Source organism: Gambusia affinis, linkage group LG10 (assembly GCF_019740435.1).
Source record: "Gambusia affinis linkage group LG10, SWU_Gaff_1.0, whole genome shotgun sequence".
Taxonomy (NCBI): Eukaryota; Metazoa; Chordata; class Actinopteri; order Cyprinodontiformes; family Poeciliidae; genus Gambusia; species Gambusia affinis.
This window is the reverse complement of record NC_057877.1, coordinates 6,195,041-6,216,938: the sequence shown is the minus strand read 5'-3', so window position 1 is coordinate 6,216,938 and position 21,898 is coordinate 6,195,041. Positions and strand designations below refer to the sequence as shown.

The 21,898-nt window shown below is 39.4% G+C and overlaps 1 protein-coding gene across 5 annotated transcripts; it reads right to left on the bottom strand.

Annotated features, from left to right (window-relative positions):
- Positions 1–1,860: 1,860 nt before the first annotated feature.
- On the bottom strand, positions 1,861–21,860 carry nek1 (NIMA-related kinase 1). 5 transcript variants are annotated; one of them, XM_044130067.1, is made up of 36 exons: positions 21,772–21,860; positions 21,265–21,413; positions 21,076–21,172; positions 20,893–20,990; positions 20,163–20,246; positions 20,010–20,077; positions 19,833–19,919; positions 19,335–19,389; positions 18,928–19,128; positions 18,769–18,841; positions 17,232–17,344; positions 17,029–17,094; positions 16,628–16,687; positions 16,500–16,547; positions 15,808–15,888; positions 15,531–15,670; positions 15,076–15,198; positions 14,891–14,993; positions 13,869–13,955; positions 12,851–12,934; positions 12,680–12,757; positions 11,268–11,363; positions 10,988–11,185; positions 10,289–10,342; positions 9,947–10,190; positions 9,736–9,873; positions 9,510–9,647; positions 9,040–9,174; positions 8,829–8,934; positions 8,108–8,184; positions 7,816–8,030; positions 7,491–7,648; positions 6,154–6,533; positions 5,166–5,299; positions 4,915–4,983; positions 1,861–2,590 (listed from the first exon to the last, which is right to left on the bottom strand). In XM_044130067.1, the coding sequence occupies exons 2-35, from the start codon at positions 21,379–21,381 to the stop codon at positions 4,942–4,944; spliced, it is 3,978 nt and encodes a 1,325-aa protein (XP_043986002.1). In that variant the 5' UTR covers positions 21,382–21,413; positions 21,772–21,860; the 3' UTR covers positions 1,861–2,590; positions 4,915–4,941. The 5 variants fall into 5 exon arrangements, with proteins under 5 accessions (XP_043986002.1, XP_043985998.1, XP_043985999.1 ...); XM_044130063.1 differs by having other exon boundaries at positions 4,915–5,047; positions 21,772–21,859; XM_044130064.1 differs by lacking the exon at positions 21,772–21,860 and adding an exon at positions 21,627–21,716 and having other exon boundaries at positions 4,915–5,047.
- Between the last annotated feature and the right edge of the window lie 38 nt (positions 21,861–21,898).

The following is a 21,898-nucleotide window of genomic DNA, read 5'->3' as shown; positions in this document are numbered from 1 at the left end:
CTGCTCCTAGTAACACCTATTAGTTCCTAAGCGATAATTCTGTGTTTTAGGTTGGTGTATCTGTGAATCCTTTAAATTTTCAAAATTGTATTTTAAACTTGGGCGTAGAAATACACCAAGTAGTCAGCTACTTGGTGTAGCTGACGACATTTTTCCTCTGAAAAACTGATATTAGTTAAATCCATCAAAATAAAATAAATACTCCCACTGTTTCCAGTCTACGAGTGCTTCAGTTAACATGTAATTTTGTTTGATTAAAGCTTAGAGACAAATGTGCTGATGCCTAGACGGGAACGATCTTACGACTCCTTGTTTTTCTGCGGACATCAGAGCTACTGCTGCGATCAAAGAACCTGCAGCACATCTTCTCTTATTTCCTTTTTTTTAATATATTGTCCTCTGGGAAATCAGTTGAAGCTGGAATCGGCAGGTCAGACCTCTGAGAAAACTGCAAATCAATTCGTGGAGAAGCTTCAACCGTGAATTTGATGTTGCGCTAACAGAACAGGGCTGCACATTACATGTTCTTCTGTGTGTGTGCGTGTGCGTGTGCGTGTGTGTGTGGTAAAATATTGAAATGTTGGAAAATTTAAGAGCCCGAGTGCACAGTCCATATTGGACACGACCACTCCTCAACATTTTATTGTCGCCACTTTTAAAATAGCATCTACAGCATTTTTTCCTAGAACAGGCAGCTGTAAACATTTTATCAAGGCCAGAATTGCTCTTATTTGAGTGGATTCACCTTCTGAAAAATCCTCATGACAACCGAAATGCAAATCACAAAGCTGGAACTACGACCCATGCATAATGCAAGGAACACAAGAAGGCTTCAAACAGATGAACAAGACGAGACGTAGATCTAGATATGTCTAGTAAGGGCTTGTGACGGGAGTAGGAGCTCTCGCTTCCAAATACCTGGAATAAATTGTGTGGAAGACTGAGGACGAACCAATTACACGTTTTAGTCCCTGTGCTGCGTTCATGTTGTACTCGAAACTGGGAAATTACAACCTGGAATTTTTGAAAAAGATAAAATAAAATGTACTGGAATGCCGCCAGAAGTCGAATGAACCATTGGGAAACTGGGAGCAAGTCCGACTTGTAAGGTAGGGTGACCAAACGTCCGTATTTCCCGGGACATGTCCGTATTTCACGTCCTGTCCCGGGCTTCCCGGTTTTTTTTTTTAGAAAGTGAGGAAATGTCCTGTTTTTTAAATTACCTTCATTGGACCATTAAATTTACGGGCACTAGGACACTGCGCACGGCACTGCGTGTTACGTAATCCCTGAGCCGAGTCAGTGCGGGCAGCCCTGTTCTTAATCCAAGGTTTTCCTGGTTTTCCCAAATGAAAATATGGTCACCCTATGTAAGGCCGACTTCGTGTTTCAATATGGCCGCTCCTGGCATCGGCAGTGATAGAATGAGGCAAGAACTAAACATGTTAACGTTACAAGACACAAGTGCAGGAGGTTTCTTAAAATGACAGACCGATTTCAATTTCGAGTAAAACTGTAATGCTAAGTCAAATGAATTTCAAGTTATTTTGAATATACACACCATTTTCAATGCAACAGTTGATTGTGGTGTAAAATGGCACCATATCCCTGGAAAGTACATAAAACCCCCTGTTTACATAAAAGGAAGCTGGTGAAGTCAAATTAGAGAAGCAGCATTATGTTTTCCAGCACATTCAAGTAACTATGTTAACTTCAGTAATAAATTTGGTGGATATATTAAATATGACTTAAAAGAAATTTGACTTTGTAAGTTAACGTCTTGAAATTGGGCGTGTCTCTTTAAAAATCATTTGCTGCAACATTGTCAATACGCAAGTCTGATGCGGAAAGAAATACAGATTCATATTTTTAGAAAGTTTATTAAATAATAATAATTAAAAAAAAAGATTTACAATATTTAATCAAACATGAATTATTGGTAATATCTGCACAAGTTACATCTTGAAGACAACAGTCGCTTAATCTTACCAAGCAAGTCTCTCAAGCCAGTGCTGCTACAGCGCCTTGGTGGCAATGCTTTGCTTTGATCTGCATTAAACCAGTTAGTAAAAATAATACGGAAAGTTAAGTCAGCGTTTGTAACTTGGTATATGGTAGAAATCCTGGTAAGAAAGGGAGGTATAACTGGTTTTTGAGTACATTACATTGTCCTTTATGTTGAGGATAACCTGGTTTATAAACTGAAGTTGAGAGTGTGGCACAGAAAGAGAGCACCTGAGAGAACCAGATCTAACATTTACCGCCTCCAGAGTTCAAGAAAACTAAACACATACAGTATGTGTGTCATTCATCTGAGGATGCAGGCAGCAATAAATATTTACAGAATCGTGAAATGAACTTTGATTACCAAAAAACAAAACAGACTTAACAATGCACTTCTGAACAAACACTGGTTAGAAAAAAAGGGAGTGTCGGGCGCTGACAAGAGCTCCAGTTAGAACATCATGCAAGTGAGTCACTAACAGGTGAGGGGCAGCCAGACTTCATCCATACATCCGTCTGTCTGTAGAGGAAAGACGGTCAGACGGCCGCCAGCAGCTCCACTGTTCTGAACGTTACTCGTCGTTGTCTAAACGAGACAGAAAAGGAAAACTGGTAAGAATGAGGTGCTGTGGTGGCGCAGGGATTAAGCACAACCCACATATAGAGGCCTTAGTTCCCGACGAGGCTGTCACAGGTTCGATTCCCAACCTGGTTACCTTTGCCGCGTGTCTTCCCCACCCACACTTTCCTGTCAATTCACTATCAAATAAAGCCAATAAGACCTTTAAAAAAAAAAAAAAAGCAATTTTGTTATTTTGAATTATTTGTGCAGCCACTGGAAAAATGATGGAGAATGGAATAAAGTTTGGTAGGATGTTTGGTTTATGCACATACACTTTCTGCCAAAAAAAAAAAAAAGAAAAAAAAAGAAAATGGAAAGATTTTTGTCCTCACGACAAAAACAAACAAAACCCAGAACATTCATGTGAGCATTTGTATATTTAAGGTCTGACATATTTTTCCAGAATTTAAACTTAATAAAAGATATTGTATATTTAGTTCATTCAGCAGAGGAAATCTAAAAATGTTTTAAGGAGTGTAGCACTGGTGGCCACAGTTTTAGTCCACACAGCAAAATGTATGGACAGTGAGGAAAGCAAAGACCTTCTAAAGTGTAAATGCGGGGAAAAAAAAAGGAAAAAAATGATCTTAAAAGTTATTGTTTTAACAGTATATAAACCTGCTCACGAGTTCATTGATATGAATTTCTAACCTAAAGCAACGCAGACTGGATGCCACGCAACGGTAATGACCTGTAAAACGTCGACAACCACTTTGGAAAAAATGCCAAATAACTATCACTTATCACAACCCATCACAGTTTAAACAAAAATCAGTTGTTTTTAAGTCTGGCTAATATTAGCATTAAGCTAAAGCTCTTCTGTAATGTTCTGTAATAGACCACACTGATGATCAGTTCATATTCCCACTGAGGCGAACTCTCTTCCCCATTGTTAGAGCTCAACGATCTTTGCTTGGAAACCCAAACAAAAAAAAGTTGATTTTGAATTGATTTCATAAGAGCAAGGTTAAAAATGTCTAGGTTAGAGATTCCTAACCTAGACCAACATCCTCCTAAATCTGAGTGTGAATATTTATAATTAGGGCAACAGTTCATTAACACAGAACTGCTCCACACGTCTTTTCAGAAGTACAGTCCCTGCTCTCTGCGTGGAGGTGATAAAACATCTGCCATCGATCCCCAGACGAGTCCTCAGGGAAAATATCCGACATGTGCAGCTTCTCCTTCGACGGAGTAAAAATAGAAATCAAAGAGTTGTCAAACGGAAATGTTTGCTAGAAAAAAGAAAAAAAAAAAACAAGAAACACAACATATCTGAAGTCTATTTGGATCCTGAGGGGAAACCTTTCAAGCCTCTCCACCCTCCAACATCCATTTCTGATGTGGCCACAGTGAGACAACAGATCAGGCACAGAGAATGACAGATCAGGGAAAGCAGAGGGAGCGTTTCTCCATCTACTCAGTCCCTTGACAAGTTGGTGCAGTGACACATGAGAAGTTGGCATGTTGGAGACTTAAATCTGGAAATAATGAAGAAAGGCGATCCAGATGCAGTCTGCATAAACCACTGAATGTTCACAGTGAAAAATAGTGGTGCTGAAAACATATTAAAATACACAAACATTTCCTGGTTGTTTAATCAACCATTCCTGGAAATATCATAGCCTTCGGAGGGAATTTACACACTTGTTTTTCGCCAAATTTAGAAAACAAAATTCTTTTTCTAGATTTTCTTTCTAGATTTAGGCGGAGAGGAAGAAAAGTACAAAAACTAAAAGAGTATAAAACTTTTGCCAAGTTGAATTTGCTGATTTGTAGTTTTATTTTCGGAAAAATTATGACTCAACAGTGTTCATTCTGGCTTCTGATTCAGAAATGATGTCAAGGCCAAGTTCAAAATGATCATAGCAGATCATAATTGTTATTATAGTGATAAGATCTGTGAGGGATAGGGGAAAAGAAAGGTTAAGCACCTTGAGTTCAGTTTTAAAACACAAAAAACTAGAGGCCAAGATAAACAGTGTAGTCTCCCCTTTAAAATTTTTTTTTTTGGGGGGGCAAAGTGTTATATTTGTTTTTAACTGGTCAACCACAATGACCACAGAATGGGACAAGAACACAGACTGTTAAGTGGCAAACCAAATCTAAAAGGTGTATTTTTATTACAAAAATAAAAAAAAATCTGTGTAAAACCTACTTATTTTCCCAGCAGAGTCAACAAGAAAAAAAACAACAAAACATTTTCCACACAGTTTTAATCTTTTTATGCTTTTTCAGACATGGAAACTGAGGACTACTTTACTACTTTATAAACAAAAAACACCAACCTTCTTGGTATGCTCCGTCAGCCATCACTAGATGAAGGATGTTTGGGTACAGATGCTGGTGCTCAGTTCCTAGGATGTTTGACACCAAACCGGAACCCAGTTCAATATTCTCATCTTCATCTTCATGTATAGCCTTGGGGGGGAAAAAAACAAACCCCCCCAAAAAAACAAAAAACAGGGATATATATATATTGCGAGGTCAGAAGAAAGAATGGGTTGATTTTAGAAACTCCTAAGGACTAAATCTGTACCTTTATCTTGTTATAAGCTTCGATGAACTTCTCGAATCCCATCTGCTGCTCCAGGTTGAAGCGCAGCTCCTCCAGGCGACTGAAGATGCTGTCGTGATGGTCAGCCTCCACACCCTGATCGTCTCCACTGCCATCTATGAAGAAGAGGAATTTGTCTTCTTAGGATGCTTTGGTTTTCATAAAAATGTCTCCAACTGTAGCAGAAAAGGCTAAACGGGTAAGGACAGGTGCTAGGGCTTCAAAATAAAACCTCTGATTTTAATCGATTTTTTCCCCCCTTGCTACGAATATGTTTAATTACGAGTGATGATATATATAATAAATGATAGTAAGAATATTGAAATAAAGACAATTTTACCAGAAGACAGTCTTAAAATTACAAGAGAAAGTTTGTTTTAGTGAGAAAAAACAAAATTTCAAGAGTTACTGATATCTGACATGATCAGTCTGTGTGGTTCTCTCTCTGAAACACATTCAGTCGTTTTCTCGATTGTTTCAAAGTGCTGCTATTGATAATAATTTGATGCTGATGTGTAAAAAAAAAATTGAAGAAGTGTGTTTACCTGTAAAAACAATACCAAAGGATAACTTAAGGAGATGTTCTGTAGTCCTCAGTTTAAGTTTATTTTTCACGTTTGAGCTCTCATAAAATTACTTAATTGTGTTAATAATACGACTTTATTATGGTAATGAGACTTCTTGTAACACACTGAGTTTGTCCTACAACTGATATTTTATTGTGACTATATTCTTGCAATGTTATAAGTTTATCCTTGTAATAATAATAATAATAATAATAATAATAATAATAATAATACAGTTGACCTGAATTCAAATTCCAAACAAATGGAACTCTGTATGTGGAAGCTGCAGAATTTAATTATTATTACCCCCCTCATCCCCAATTTTCCAAAAATTACATCTTCAAAAACCAAAAATTCAATTGCTGGATTTATCCGTTTCACGACCAACTCCTCAGACCTCCTACCTGACTGCCATTCTTCGTTGAGCTGCTTGCCGTCGCTTTGCCGCTCCTCTCCGTCTCCGTTAGCCAGCAGCTCCCTGGCCTCGTCGTCTGCCGGACTCCCGTTGGAGCACTCCTCGTCTTCGTCCTCGTCCTCCTCTTCGTCCTCCTCGTTCTCATCCTCCTCGTCGTCGTCCTCTTCGTCGTCGTCCACAGCCATTCGATTGTTGTCCTGATCGAGCTCGGCGGCTATTGTGTTGTACAGCTCGCTGTCGCCCTCCTGTGGAGGGTTTCCGTTAAAATCTCCGGCTCCGTTAACATCTATAGGGTTTCTGTCGCCTTCTTCCTGTAGCAGTCTCTCCATCGAGGCCCGGATGTCCCGCAGGTCTTCGTCTTCGTACGCACTAAGAAACAGAGCGGAGTCTCACAGTGCGCTCTTACCCTGCAGTAATTATTCTCCATTTTGATTCTTAAATTGAATTCTTAAACATGCAATGCAAATATTTTGTTTGCAGAAGATCCTGAACACAGTGCCTTAACTCGAAGTATTAACATGGCTTAAGACTTCCACATTGTCATTTCATTTATGGTAGATCAGCATAAAGTAGTGCAAAATTGTGATATCACAAGAAAAAAAAAACTGACTTGGTTTTACAAGTTTAAAAATCAAAATCTGAGAAGTGTGGAGTACTAGCCCTGTCCTGATAACCATTTTTTCTGGATGATAAATTGTCCCAGAAATTATTTCCATAAATGACAACATTGTTGTTTTGAGGCCATTTTCAAATAGTATATCAATAACGACGTAATAATATCAATTCACCCTCTCAAAGACCGATAAACTTTAATTTTGTACAGAACACTTAATACTGGACCTGGAATATATTTTAAATATTAAAAAAACCACAATAGTTGAAAGATGGATAATGTGATATGTTCAAAAACTCACTTGTTTCAGTTATTAATTTTTTTAAAGAATGTGATAAAAAAAAAAAAAAATCAGAAACTGAATTTGGTGTGGAACAAAAAAATCATCAAAGTACAAGTTAAATCCCATCTGAGCAGAGCTTCTTCTTCCACAGGTTTGCTGTGATTTTAGAAACTATTCAACTTGTGGGACTGAATACAAATGTATCCCATACTTTCCAGATTTTTGCTTGTGAAGAGTTTTTAAAACCAGGCCTCGTGTTCCTGCTTCTTCACAACAACTGAGCACTACTGGTGTAGGTCACAAGAAAAATCTCAGTAAAAATTGATTGAGGTTTGTGTTTCTAACGAGACAAAAATGTGGAAAACCTCAAGGAGATTACTTTAGCACGGCGTAGACTAAAATGATTAAATTCAGAGTTGGCATGACTTACTCCTCAGCATCTGATTGGTCGTCGTCTTTAACAGCCTCCTCCAGATCCTCAATTTCCAGGTCTTTGTCCGGGGAAACGTTATCCTTGCTAGCTTCATTGGAGTCCTGCTGAGGGCTGAACAGTCGAGTGAGGTCGGGTAAAGAACACGTCCGCAGCATCTAATGGCGCAACCGGAGCAGAAAGGCATGTGAAGAAACTCGATAAAACATATATTTATTCGAAAATTCATGAAGTAAAATATAGGATTTGGCACTGAACGACCCTAAACCCAACTGTTTGATGCTTCCAGTCCAACTCAAGACTAGAACAGAAGGATGTTCATCACCTTTGGGTTGTTGGCATCAAACATGCCGGCAGAGAGACCGATGAGAAGGGCGTCCTGGTTCTTGGTGCGCAGAGGTGAGATGGATCGTGAGCGTGAGGCCAGAGAAGAGGATGACTCATCCATGGAGGAGTTGGCGGACATCGCTGAGAGGGCAGCGGCGCGGCGGTGGGCCGGTGAGCATTTCAGAAACAGCGGCTCTTCGTTCTGAGCCGAGCCTGGTGAGGGAGGATTTAATCAGAGTTATTATCACAGGGGAAACAGGAAGCCATGACAGCAGGGACGTTCGCCTTACATGAGGAGTCGGTTGGCTTCTCTGAACTCTTCTCAATGTCCTTAGTGCCCGTTGGTTCTGTAACGCCCCCTAGTGGCCTGTAAGAAGACGACACACACAGTAATGGAATATGACGGAATATTAGGGAGAGATTAAGATTTTTTTTTTTTTTAGTTGGGAGAACAAAGATACAATATTACCCAAAGAAAGTCGCAAAAGAAAAAGAAAATCACTAGAAAAAAATAAGTTGTTTTAATGAGAACAGTACAGTGATCAGGATCTGACATGACCAGCTCTTCAAGTCCATGTGGCACTTTCTTCGAAATAGTCGTTTGAACACACCAGCATCATCAAATTTACTATTCTTTTTGTAAGATTACTACTTCATTTTCCTAACATGCTGAATTTATTCTCATATCTTTTCAACTTTGTGATAATGAGAGAACAAAGTAATACAACAACAACTTCATTTCCGCACCATCGCGACTTTTTTCTCGCATTCCGAATTTTCTCGCAATACGTCTTCACTCTCATATTATTATGACTTTATTCTTGTAATTTTAAGACTTTGACTGTAATGTAGTGAAAAGTTCCTACAAATGAAAAACCATTTTAGGGTTTCGCTGTAGCTGTATGACAAATCAACATGGATTTTTTTTTTTTTTTTGCTATTTGCTTTAAAATATCCTCTAAATCTGCAGTTTATTGCAACATTTATAATCCAACACATATCTGTACTCACATTTGCTTCTGGGCTTCCTGTTCCCAAGCTTGTTGCACATTAGCCGGTGGATTTGATTCTTGTTTAGGACTCTCCTCCAAAATCACTGACTCCAGGTCGGCAGGATCTAGAGGAATTTAACCAAAACAAGATTTTGCTTTGCTGAAAATGAATAAAAGTCAATCATCAATAGTGATTATTAATATTAATATCGAGCTAAGAGATAACTTACCCTCAAAATCGGTAAGGCCAGGCAGCAGCGATGTGTTTACCGCTGACGTTTTCTGACCTGAATCCTGGTTTCCATCAGTCGGTCTCTGAGCCACAGCAGAGGTCAAAGGTTCACTGGGGATTTTCACACCATCAGCTGCAGCAGAAAACAGAAAATATACCATTAATATTAGACAATGAAAGCACAGAGGATATTCTTGTGCTTCCATTTGCGACCCTCTCGCTCCCTCTCAAAAAACAAAAAAAAAAAATTGAGAAATCTGTCATTTCCAGATCATAATGGGAAATCCGAATCAGCCAGGAATTATTTCAATAGGTCAGAGCTTCACAAAAAACGTAGGGGAACAAAAAAACAAACAACCAAAACAGATCAGATGGCTGTTTTCATGACATTGTCTGTATGAAGTACTTCTGCAGCTGATCCTTAAGACAATGATTCAAATTAAGAACAAAAACCAGAGAAGTCCGTACGCGTTGCAGAAACCTCCAGCTGTTGAGCGAGCGGCTGAACCGCCGCCGGCCCCTGACACACCGGACTCGCCTCCCACGCCGTCCTGGGAGCGTCTTCCGGAAGCTCACCCATCCGTATTACTTCCCCCAGCGTTTGATCTGAGACAGCAAGACGGAGAACAACAAAACAAACCGTTTTCTAAAGCACGCACTTCCCATGTCCTCCCTCAGAGTCAACGGTTGTTACCGGCGGTTGTGATGCTCGTCTCTCCGAGCGTTTCCCGTGCAACGGCGAGGACGAGAGGAGCTGCTGCCTCCCACCTCTTCCTGTCTCCACCAGAGGCTGGGCTTTCCTCTGGAGATGCTAAAGTGGCTAGCAAAACAACTAGACCAAAAAAAAAAAAGATAACAATTGATGCACCAGATTGATTTCTTTTTGCTTGGAAGGCTGAACTCACTGCTTGACGTGGAACAAGTTTCTCCAAAGGTTTGCTGCGGCGCAGGGAGCACAGGCAGCTCGGCCACTTCCCACTTTTTCCGATCTCCGTCCGAAGGGCGGCGTTTCTCAGCGTCTGGCTGTTGGGGCGGAGCAGGAGTCGGTTCTGATGGTGCCGGTGGCGGAGGAGTTTCCTCCGCCTCGTCCACCGGGCTCTGGGCTTTCAGGTTCTGGTTCAGTCTGCGCAGAATCTGCTTCTTCTCACTCTGTTGCACAGGAGACATTAGTGAACGTCGACTCTTGAAAATTTATTTGCACACAAAAATAAAAAAATTTAAAAAAATCGGCCGACACGTTAACAAACCCGAGTCACTGTTGTTGCCTCGGTTTCGTTCAAGTTCTCCTTTGGTGGAGTAATCTGTAAATGAGTGAAAACGGTCACAATTTACAAGTAGCGATACAACTACAGCCGTATGTGCGCATTGTTTATTGTAAGTATCAATTAGAAATGCGTTAAAAAAATACAAAACAATTAAATTCCCTTTTTGAAATAAGTTAAGATTTTATGGATTAAAATGCAACATTGTAATAGAGTCTTTATTGGTTAGTGCTTTGGTCATTTTGTAGCAGTGTGATACTTGTATGTAAAGTGTACAATCAAATATTATTATTAGGATAATTTACAGCAAAGGATGAATCTGTTGGGGGAAAAAAGTATTGACAATACTTTTATTCTCAGCCCTTTCTGACTTTTCAATACGTTGTTGGGCTGATCTGTTGATTATTTTTTGGATTACAGATTAATAATTGAGCAGCAAACGGTGCTTATTAGGAGAATTTTCATAAATAGTTTGAACCAGGTGAAACTAAAACTATTCCACTTGAGTAGGACATTTGTAGCGTTTTTTTTTTGTTTGTTTTTTTATTCTATATGCAAAATGTATATAATTTCTGCACAATTACTGCTGCGAGTGAGGTGCTCTTTCACGATTTTCTTTTGGAGTACGTAAACTCCAGTTAATTATTAGAGGACAATCTTGACTGATCGTTTCGGCATACTGACCGCTCCGACGTTCTCCAGCGCAGCGGTCATGGAGATGGGGGGTGTGGAGGCCTTGGATGAGGGCTGGGCCGATGCTTTGACGGCTGGGTCGGCCTGCGGCGGCGCGGCCTGTGGAGGAGGGCAGTCGGAGGAAGACGCCGCGGCGCCTGCTGCACTTCCAGGTGCGATGCCGCACTTGGCAGCTCGAGCTGCGGCAAGCTTTGACCACAACAGAACGTAGCCAGCATTGGACTTTATCCGTTTTAGACGTGCGTGTGTGTGAAGGCAGTGTGAACCCTACGTGGTCCTCCCAGGCTTTCTTCTCTCTCTCGTACGCTTCCCTCCTCTTCTTCTCCAGCTGCTCCTTCAGCACAGCAACGCGGGCGTTTGCCTGAGCCTAAGAGAGGTTAGACACACACAGATATGAAAATACACGCACTGCAACACAAAATCTTACCAAGTAACTTTTCAGCAATATTTAGGAGCTGGTTTTAAGGCAAGGATTTCTTCATATATAGTTCAAAGAAAAGAAAAAAAAAATCATCTATAACTCGGGAAGATGTCTTGTTATAAGTAAAATAATCTGCTAGTGGAACATTTTTTGTAATTTATATTAATTACAGACTTAAAAACAAGCTCCTATATCTTGTTGAAAAGTTACTTGTTAGTTATTTCTGATTTATTTCAAGGGCACTAAGATGTTTGCACTGGAACTAGACAAAAATAGTAAGATTTTGTGTTTTCTGATTTACCTAAACTCAATGTGGGCACGGGTGCCATTAAGTTGGAGATTTTACCGATGAACTTAAAAAATTTTTTTTCAGAGTGGGCTGATGATAGAAGACCCAATTTCAATTAAATTAAGCAAAACAAGAATCTGATGCAGTCTCTCTGAGTCACATAAAGTCAAAAGGACACATAAAGAGTCAAATATATATGCAAACATTAAGCCAATACGTGTATGGAAGCTGTAAGGAAACTACATTAACAAGCGTCTATCAAGAATGGTGGTGGCAGCACCATGCTGCACGAGGACCATCCTCTGGTTTCTTTATTGTTCCTTAGCAGTCAAATGGTTGAAATGTTGGCAAAAACTTCCACATTTTTTGTGACGAATAAAGCAGGCTAACATTAAAGTACTGAAACGCCACCTGGCCTGAAATCTGTTGAAAGTTTACAGCCGGGGCTCAAAAGCTGGATTGTACCCCAGACAAACTCTACTTCCTATTATTCGGCCAGAGTTATACCAGGAACCCTGTGATGGTTATAAAAAAAAGAAACATGTCTCTGCAATTTGTTAAGGGTCATTTACCTAAATATTAGTCATGGTGTGTATTTAGCTTAACCTGCTGAGACAGAGGAAAGTCCAAAAGGAGATCACACACTTTCACCAAGTTCTTATTTTTGAAAAAACAGTGAAGTTTTTTTGTCTTACAATCACATTAATGACAAAAAAAAAGAAAGAAAAAAAAAAGAAAAAAAAAAAAGAGCTGAAATGCGTCATTAAAAGCACAGAATTAACGGCATTTGTGCCTCTAAGCAGCAGCCTATACATACAAGGTTAAACAGAATAAAACAAATACCAGCTGATTTTTCTGAAGCCTAAACTATTTATAGAAACACCTCTGACCTACTTAAAGTCCAATTCCAGAAGTTAAAAATCTGAGGAGTAAATAAAAAACGTCAGTGGCTTTGAGCTTCTTGCAGACTCACTTTTAAAACCTCTATCTTTTTCCTCCTGAGCTCTGCCTCCTCACTTGACTCCTGGCTATCAGAGCCGTCGCTGTCATACTGAAACACACACACAGACAAAAATATCAGAGAAAAAGACAACAAATCTCATTGCAGCCGCTTTGACGACTGACGGTGTGTGTAGGCGTGTACCTTCTCTCCTCGCAGCCGGGCTTTGATCTGTTGACGCTCATTGAAGTTCTGCAGGCGGATCTGCCGGAGTCTTGCCAAGTACTCCTGGGAACAGATCAGTCCTTCGTCAACGGTGAGGAAAAAAAACAAAACAAAACAAAAAAAAACTTACCGTCTACATCTTGTTTAGTCATCATAGACACTAAACACCCACGCATGCTTAGCAGTAGAGCTGGGCAACATGGCTCAAAAATAAAATGCCAGATTTGCTCCAGACCAGATCAAACTTTTTTCTTGCTTTTTCCAAAGAAAACAAAGTTACAAATGACAAAATATTTTCAAAAAGTGGCTTTTATGTCAATCATTCCCTTCTTATTCGTATGACAAAGTATTAGAGCCAGGTTACAAGAAAGCTTAATTACGAGGATATAGTTAGAATATTAGCAGAATAAGAGCAATTTTAACAGAAAAATATGTTAAAATTACAAGAAAAAAAAGTTTGGATAACTTTTGTTATTTTTATATTCATAATGACTATTTTTGTAAAAATAAAACAGAATAAAAAATCTTTACCTTTATATTTTGTAATAGTTGGTTTGAATTCAAATCCAAATAAAAAGTTGCAAAATACTAAAAAAAACAAGATTTTCCAAAAATATGATCTTCAAAAACAGATCATTTGAACTCAGACCAGCCATAAGGTGAGCATCTCATTAGAACAGCAAATAAGAGACAGAATTAATAAAATACAATTTTGCAAACTTCATGCCATGAAGAACAGCTTTGTGTATCAGTAAAATATAAACATGATTAAAATAAATAAATAAATAAATAAATTTAAAGAAATTGCATGAAACAATGGCTGTTGTTGGGAAAACACAACGAGGAAACCAAACACAAGAAGGGAGCTTGATGTTGCACTGCTGGGTGGAGTTATGGCTGCGTCACAGGGGGGATGGAGGAGGTTTGTGCAGACAAGCCAGGCGTGCTGTGATTCAGATGGAGAGTCAGGTTGAGGCGTTCCGCTCTGGGCTCCTACCTCCTCCTCTTTGTTGACTTTAGGTCGCCGGAACCGAGCCGAACCGGCCCGGCTTCCATAGATTGCAGCCAGGTTTTGTCGAGTGCCCTGTTCAGCATTCAAGTCAGCCACACTTTAGACGGATACAAAGCCTCAACGTCTGACTACAACAACATTTAAGTAGGGAATGTGAAGTTAAAGCGCCACTGATCAATGTTTAGCTTTAAGAAAAAACAAACAAACAAAAAAATAAAAGTTGAAAGATGAAATCCTGCCACTGCACCATTAAATTTACTTAATGTCTGCATGACAGCAGCCTTTGAAGCATGCAAGCATAAAAATAATCAAATTGGAACTTTAAGAAAACCTAGTCAAAGTGCTAAAGTTGGAGTTATATTGCAAAAGAAATAAAAAAATTACAGGAATATTTCTGATAAAGCCGTGTGGCATATTTCTGCCACCAGGGGGCAGCAGGGCTCTTAAAACGGTAGTGGAGGTCTTCTGTCTGATGAACCTGTGGGTCTCCAATGAAGGTGTTTTCATAAACTTTGCACAAAACATTTCAAAACTACTAATAACCAATTTAACACATACAGAGTGCCTGCAAGTAACAGCCAGTCAAATTTAAAACCTTTTTAATGCCACCTTGAATGAATTTTAGGAGCAAAAACTGTAACTATAAGAGATGGTTGGGGGATACAGCACCCAACAAATTTATCAACTGGTGATAAATTTGAATTTACTCCATGATAGATGCACAGAGCTAGTTAGCAGGGGTGCATTGGCAGATACTTAGCAATAGCCACAATCGCCTGGAGTCACAGAGTGCAATGAAGACGTCTGAGCATGACTCAAACGTTTGCTTAACCCAACTGTCCCGCAAGATTAAACAGTCCTGCCACGACAAAATTTAAGACCTGATTAATATCTTTAAGGTCAAATATTTTTCAAGAGATAGATGCTTGAATTTAAGACTTATACAGATTGTGGAGACTCCCTGACACAGTCGTCATCAATGTGTAACGGTTTCATGCACTACGTACCAGCTGTCCTTCAGCTTTCACTTTGTTGAGCATCGCTTCCCTCTTGCGCTGTAGAAACTCCTCGACCTGAAAGGCTCTTTCGGCTGGTATCTGACCACGCTGCCTACAGACGAAACGCGGCAACAAATACTCAAGCCGCCTTCGCGACACAAAAATCTGGTGGTGATCTTTCAAGTGGGACTGACCGGCTGATCTGGGCTTGTTTTGAAACGTGGTGCAACCTCTGAAGTTCTCTCTTGATGACGTCGGAGTTTAGTCGACGGGCCGGTCCGTTGGGCAGCACTGGGCCGGCAGCAGCTGGTACACCTCTGGAAAAAAAAAAAAAAAAAAAAAACTCTTCTTTCCTCCTTGCTCAAAAAATTTGCCAAAAAACCCCAAAACAAAATCATTTTTATTACATAATTTAATTATATTTTAAAATCCCGAGATGCTTCAGCTGATTGGCCCACATTTTATACACTTAAAGCAATTTTGATCTGCTGCTTTGATGGTTCAAAAACTCGGCTGTGTGTAAAACCGGGTTTCTTATTTCATGAGAGTAGCTAAGTTCTACTTAAAAACTCCAGTTATCACAAGTACGCGTGAAAGCGTGCGAATACGTTTGTAGCGTCATTTAAGAAAAACAGAAATATTAATTTACCTGATGGGACTGCCAGGTCCTGCTGAGGGTCCCTCTTTGGGTTGGGGTTTAGCTACTTGGTCCACGGCAGCGTAGTGGTGTTCATACGGGCTCAAAACAGAACCTTGGATCCCCGCCGCCCTTTTACCACCCACAAAACACTGAAAACACAAGATTGGGACCCAGATTTGAAGCACAAGAGGGAAAAAAAAAAAAAAAAAAAAAAAAAAGGGGGTAATTTTACTTAAATGTAATTAAAAAAATAAATAAATAAATGAAAAAATAAAAAAGTCATCACCTTCCTCTCTGGGCTGCTGCCTCCACTTGAACTCAAGACATGCTTCCAACCTTGTTCTCTGGCTTGGTTTATTCGACTAATCTGCAAGACATTATTGATACACAATTTCATTCATGTTTGAGGCTCACTTTAATAATGTCTCTCAGCTTATGAACAAGGGGAAATGTTATGACTTCTTTTAAAAAAAAAGCTTGATAAACTTTCACATTTTGAGGGGACATAAAGGAGTAGGCCGCCTGACCAGCAGAAAAATAGCGTGGGTTTGTAAAGAGAAAGGTAACGTGGATTCCAGCGTGTGACGATTATAAAGCCGAGTACTTTTATGTGCATTTCTCTTCAGTACACCAGAATCCCTGCTTCGTAGAACCATCTTTCATTCCAGGCAAAGACTTCTGGCTGCGTTTCTGCTAGCTTCGCACATTTACAGCCTGAACACAGCAGCTTAGCTCAAATCACGCACAAAGTGTCGCTGAACATTAATTTTCAATTTCTATCACAGATTTCCAATTCAACTAAAATTGCGCCTCTGTCTCTTTAAGAAGCTCCTACTAGTCCTTCAGCACTTCATCACAACGATACTCCTTTAAGTAGTTTACAAATATTCTTAGGAGCGTTGGACTTAGATGTAGTTTCTATGATAAGTTTCTGTTAATTTATCACATAAAAGACTTTTGCAGGACAGCATGACTCACCTTTTCTTTCTCGTATCTCTTCATTTGCTCGCCTTTCAACAGGAAAATCTGAGAGGGAGAGAGAATGACAAAAAGGAAAAGCCGCACACATTTAGACATTAAAAAAACAAGCTAAACGTCACGCTTACCTGTTCTCTCCGTTTCCTTTCCTTCTCTATCAGCTCCATCCTTTTCTTTCTGATGCCATCCTGCGGAAGAGACAGAAGCACCACAAACTCAAAACAATTTTAAATTAAAGCGCTTCCCCTAGAGGTGAGAGGATGCAGAACCGCTCTGTCACAGGGCAGGCAGGCGAAGAGGGAAAAACGACTGGTTAGGAAAAAGCTAAACTCAGGCAGAAGGCTCAGAGAGGAAAACCAGGTGAAGGCAGGGATCAGGTATAATGGGAGGGATGAAATAAATATGTATATATATAAAATAAAAAAAAAGAACTGAAAAAGTAACCCACGTGTGTGTGGGTGAACGAATGGAGGAGAGGAAGGGCAACGCTAACAGAGAACACAAGTTAAATGGGGGCGCTCAGCTGTACCTCGTGCTTCTTCCTTTCTTCCTCCACTTGACTGATCCGTCTGTGAGGGGCTGCTGGGAGAACGGCCTGAGCAACATATAACATGTGGCTTCAGAGTTGCCGACATTTTCGACACACGGGAACACCCACTAACTTTTAGACAGCATTCAAGCAAAAAAAAACAACAACAACAAAACAGTAACAAAACAGTATGAGAGACTAACCGGTTTGTGTTTTACTGCAGCTTTCCTCTCCGAAGGCTTCTTTGCTCCGTCGCCAGCCTTCCTCACTGCTAAAGGCACTCCGTATTTACATGCTGGTTTTGTAATCTTCTGGGCTGAAGTGAAAAGATATATGTTCATAAAATAATAAGGGGAACAACAGGGCATCCAATTTATGCTGCAGGTACGTCCACTAAATATGTAAATCAGGACATAGAAAGCAGTGAGTTCCTCCAACTGGACAAAAAAACTAAGTAAAATGCAGAGTGTGACTCTGAAAATACAATTTATCACTAAATATTTAATCCAAGCAGTCCTTCACACTTACAGTTTTGCAGATAGTTATATTACAATTTAATATATGGAAGTTTTATCCTCGGTCACTGAAATTAATCTTATTGTACAAATAAGAGGTTCAGAAATATGAGAATGGAGAAAGACAGGAAATGTTGCTATGCCAACTAGTGAAGCTACCAATTATAATAAGCAATCTGTTTAACAATTTCATGGGAAGCAGCAGTCATTACACTAAGTTTAATGACTGGACACAACTTCGGTTACCCATCTGAAACCTAGGCTCTTATTTTGAAGGCATGCTTTCCCCTGTGCTGCTCCCTGAAAGGCTTGGATGTAAATTGATTTAGCATTAGCTTGGCATGGCTGGTAGCCATCAGGTTGATGGAGCGTGATTGCATCACTTTTCTATTCCCACAGTGAATGCAAGTTTGGATGATTTCTGCAATGGCTTCTTTTTTTTCTACTGAGCATCCAAAGTGGTGGATAATACTTTTTCAGGCAGACTTTAACTGGCACAAAATATTTTTAAATTGTGGGATCCCACTATATTTGGACTGTACTCTGAAATATAACAGAAACATGTCTTGTAAAAAAAAAATAAAAAAAAATGTTTCTTTTGTTGTTGCAGATTTTGTGAGCTTTAATTGAGGATTAAAGCTCAATTAGGGCTGAAATGATTAATCAACTGTTGAAATAATTGTTAACTAATTGAGTAATTGATTTATTGTTAATTGGAGTATACAGACTAAAGTAAAGGCTATTTGATTAAAAAAAAAAAAGCAATAATTCAGCCAAAGCTGTTAAAAAAACCTAATAATTTTTTTTTTAAACCAAAAAAAACCCAAACAAACCACATTTTACATTTGAGATAAAATAAAAAATGTAAACATGTTTGACCAAAAACTCCTCAAACAACCTAGTTTTAGCTTCACCAGGTATGTACTAAGTACATTTTACTGTCAGATTAATATATAAAAATACTTAATTTAGAAAAATAACTGAATAATTGAAGAGGCTGGTCAGCAACCTGTTAGCATTTCTAATTCCACAGATTCCACGAGTAATCTGTGGAATGATTAATCATTTATTCAGATCAATCAGAATAAATGCTTAATTAATAAAATAATCATTAGTTGGAGCCCCAGGTTGAATTGTTTGACACATTTTGAACCATTTTGCCCAAAACCAGCAGGAGAAAGTTGGGATTCACTGCAGCAGATAGCACTGCATGAAGGCTCCTCACCTGATGGCACCGGTGCCACGCCCATTTTAGGCTGCTTGTGAAGAAAAGCATGGCGGAATTCCTGAGCGATGATCTGAAAGGAGAAAATAAACCATTTTTCCTCTCCGTCACAGAATCTGATGGCTGAAAAATAACGACAGAAGAATTGCGGCACTCTACCTGTGGCGTGAGAAACCTCTCTATCCTACAAGAGAGGAAAGGTTTGTCCAGGATACTGCCGATCGAAGGCCTCTCCCGGGGGTTGCGTTTAAAAAGCTGCGCCAAGAGAGAGCGGAGCTCTTGGGAATAGTGAACAGATACAGGAGGGAAAGAGCCTCGAATTATCTTCAGAACCAGGTTCTTCATGTTGCCAGCTTCAAACTACAAAACAAACAAACAAACAAAAAAAAAAACAGTTATGATTACTACCTAGAAAACTGTGATGTTATCATGGGTAATAGTGGTAATCATTATTACAACTAGGCTCAGGAAAAGAAAAAAAAAGAAACATGCTCACTGCAGTGCTGCAAAAGATGCTTTAAAACGCACATTAATATGTAAACAGCTAGCACACATCAAATACTTACTGCATGCTTAAGAGTGCACATTTCATAGAGTACACACCCTAGGGCCCAAATATCACTGCAGAGGGAAGGAAAGTAGGAAAAAATGAGACGACAAGGAAACAGACAGGCAGGGATAAGTTTTCCAATCAGTTTGCATTCCTTTAGTGGGCAACTGTGTGTTTACTCCCTGCTGTTCCCCCCCATAGTGAGCTATAAATACATTTTAACCCTTTATTAAACTTAAACAGCTTCCGAAAAATGACTTCAATGACTGTAAATAAAAATTGGATCAGATGACATGGAAACCTAAAAACAGAGCAGGAAATCAATATTGGCTTCCTGTTGTGGATGTAAACAAGAAGCTGACATGCTATCCTCCTGGCTTTATCTAGAAACCACCTGCTAATACTGGAGGGAACAGATCAGGTGAGGACATATAGATTGTGCAGCAAACGTTACAAGAGAAATAGAACAAACCCCCCAGCCCCAAAGGATTCACTTCGACAGAAGATCAGGTACCTTTTATTGTTGTACGGCTTGTTTTCGCAGATTTCTGGTGATAAGTAATATGGAGTCCCTATGCATGTTCTCGCCAGTTCTACAGTGCTGGAAAAAACAAACAAACAAAAAAAAACAACATTCTTGAGTCTGTTTAAAGTCCAAGCTTCATCGTTATTAGACATCTGCCAAACACACCTGTTCAGGACTCTCGCGATCCCAAAGTCTCCAAGTTGAACCGTCCCTTCTTTTGTCAAAAATATATTCTGCAGAAGAATTTTAATCAAAGAACAAATAAACGATCGGGGAACACAAGATTTGCCGAGATCTGGCCACGCGAAGGAACAATACCTGAGATTTTATGTCCCTGTGGAGAATTTTCCGCCCGTGTACGTGCTTCAGGGCCAGGCAAATCTGCACAAACCAGTCTAGGATCTGAAAGAAAACAAAACAAAACAAAACAAAAAAAAACATAACTATTTCAATATGAACAATGAACATTTATTTGGCAGCATTAGAAGAAGCACAAAGCTGTCGGAAGCTTCTAGAAAGGAAGATCCCCCCCCCCACCCCCATCAGCTGTTCTTTCAGGTAGCTTTTTAAGGGGGAACGTACTGCTGTAACCAACGACGGGGCGATTTAAACACATTGCAGGAAATTGGAGCTTCTTTCTCTGGGATACATTTGGAAATATTACATGTACTGTGCAAAAACAAAAGGTTTGTGAGCTGATTTATAAACAATATGTTTAAATTTTTTTTATTGGATCAATGTCAAACATGGAGCTTTTTATGGCGTTTTAAAATGTTCAGTAGTTTCGAGAGAAGTTACTGTTTTGCAAACAAAAAACATTTATTTTATGAGAAATGCTGAATTGTTAGTTAAATTATCTTACTTATTAGTTAGTTGGTGTTTCCAACTCATAAAGAGAAGTCGAAACTTGCCAAAAATGATCAGAACTTCATTAAGTTAATGATAAGAAATCAGCCACAAAACATCTGGACGGTGAATCTCTAGTTGAAATAAATGATAAGGTTCCAACTTCTCAAAAACTATCATTTAGAACTGGCAAAAGTCTTACTTGTTCCTCAGGAAACAGCACTCCTTTCTGAGAGTTGATCTTTTTGAACAGGTCCCCTCCCTCACAGTAGTCCATGACAATGTAAAGACATCCCCCTTCTAAAGAAAACATAAGAAATACAAATTAAATGTCATTATTAAAATACTTCTAAGAATTTTCACAGAAACACAAATGTGCAAATACCTTCAAAGGACTCCTTATACTGCACAATGTTGGGATGACTCATGTTGGCAAGAACAGCAACCTCTCTCCTGGACTCCTGCCTCTCTTTACTTGACATCTGTGGAGAGAAATGAAAGGATAATTTGTTATAATCGTGATGAAGAAGTAAAATGGGCTCATACTGCCACATAATAATACATAAGAGCTTACTCCAGATATGCCAATCTCCTTGATGACATACTGGCGTCCATCATCTTTGGATTTCACCAGGATGGCTTTTCCAAATGAGCCCTCCCCAATTTGTTTCACCCTTTCGTACTTTTCCATGCTACTGGAGAGACTGTCTCTGCATAGTGGACCTGAAAATAAATATAGACACAGCATGGGAAGACTGAAAGCTTTGATAAAGGGTTTAGAAACAGAGAAGCGTCGATTTTATTCTCTGATCAGAATCCCGAACTTTCGCGTTATGTTGCATAAATGTTGAATCAATATGTCAAACATTAATTATTTACTCTAAAAGGGTTGAGATGCTGAGAGATTACATACAGCTGCCAAATGGCTAATGTTACCGTAGCTAGACGACGATGTGAAAAACCAAATTCCTGCTGTTAGACTACGACTGTCCCGTAAACGCTCAAAGCTCTGAGCGATAAAATGCGACGGATCATTTAGCAACAGTTTGTAGATGCTAATAGGAGGCTAATTGTTTATTACCATTAGTCCTTCGCTTCGCTGCTTCTCGCAGAAATTCTGCTTCTTGCTACAGTCCTCGCACTCACTCTAACTACAGTCGCTCTTTCTACATTTTTATTGGTCAGCGTCTCTCTTCTCGACCAATGAT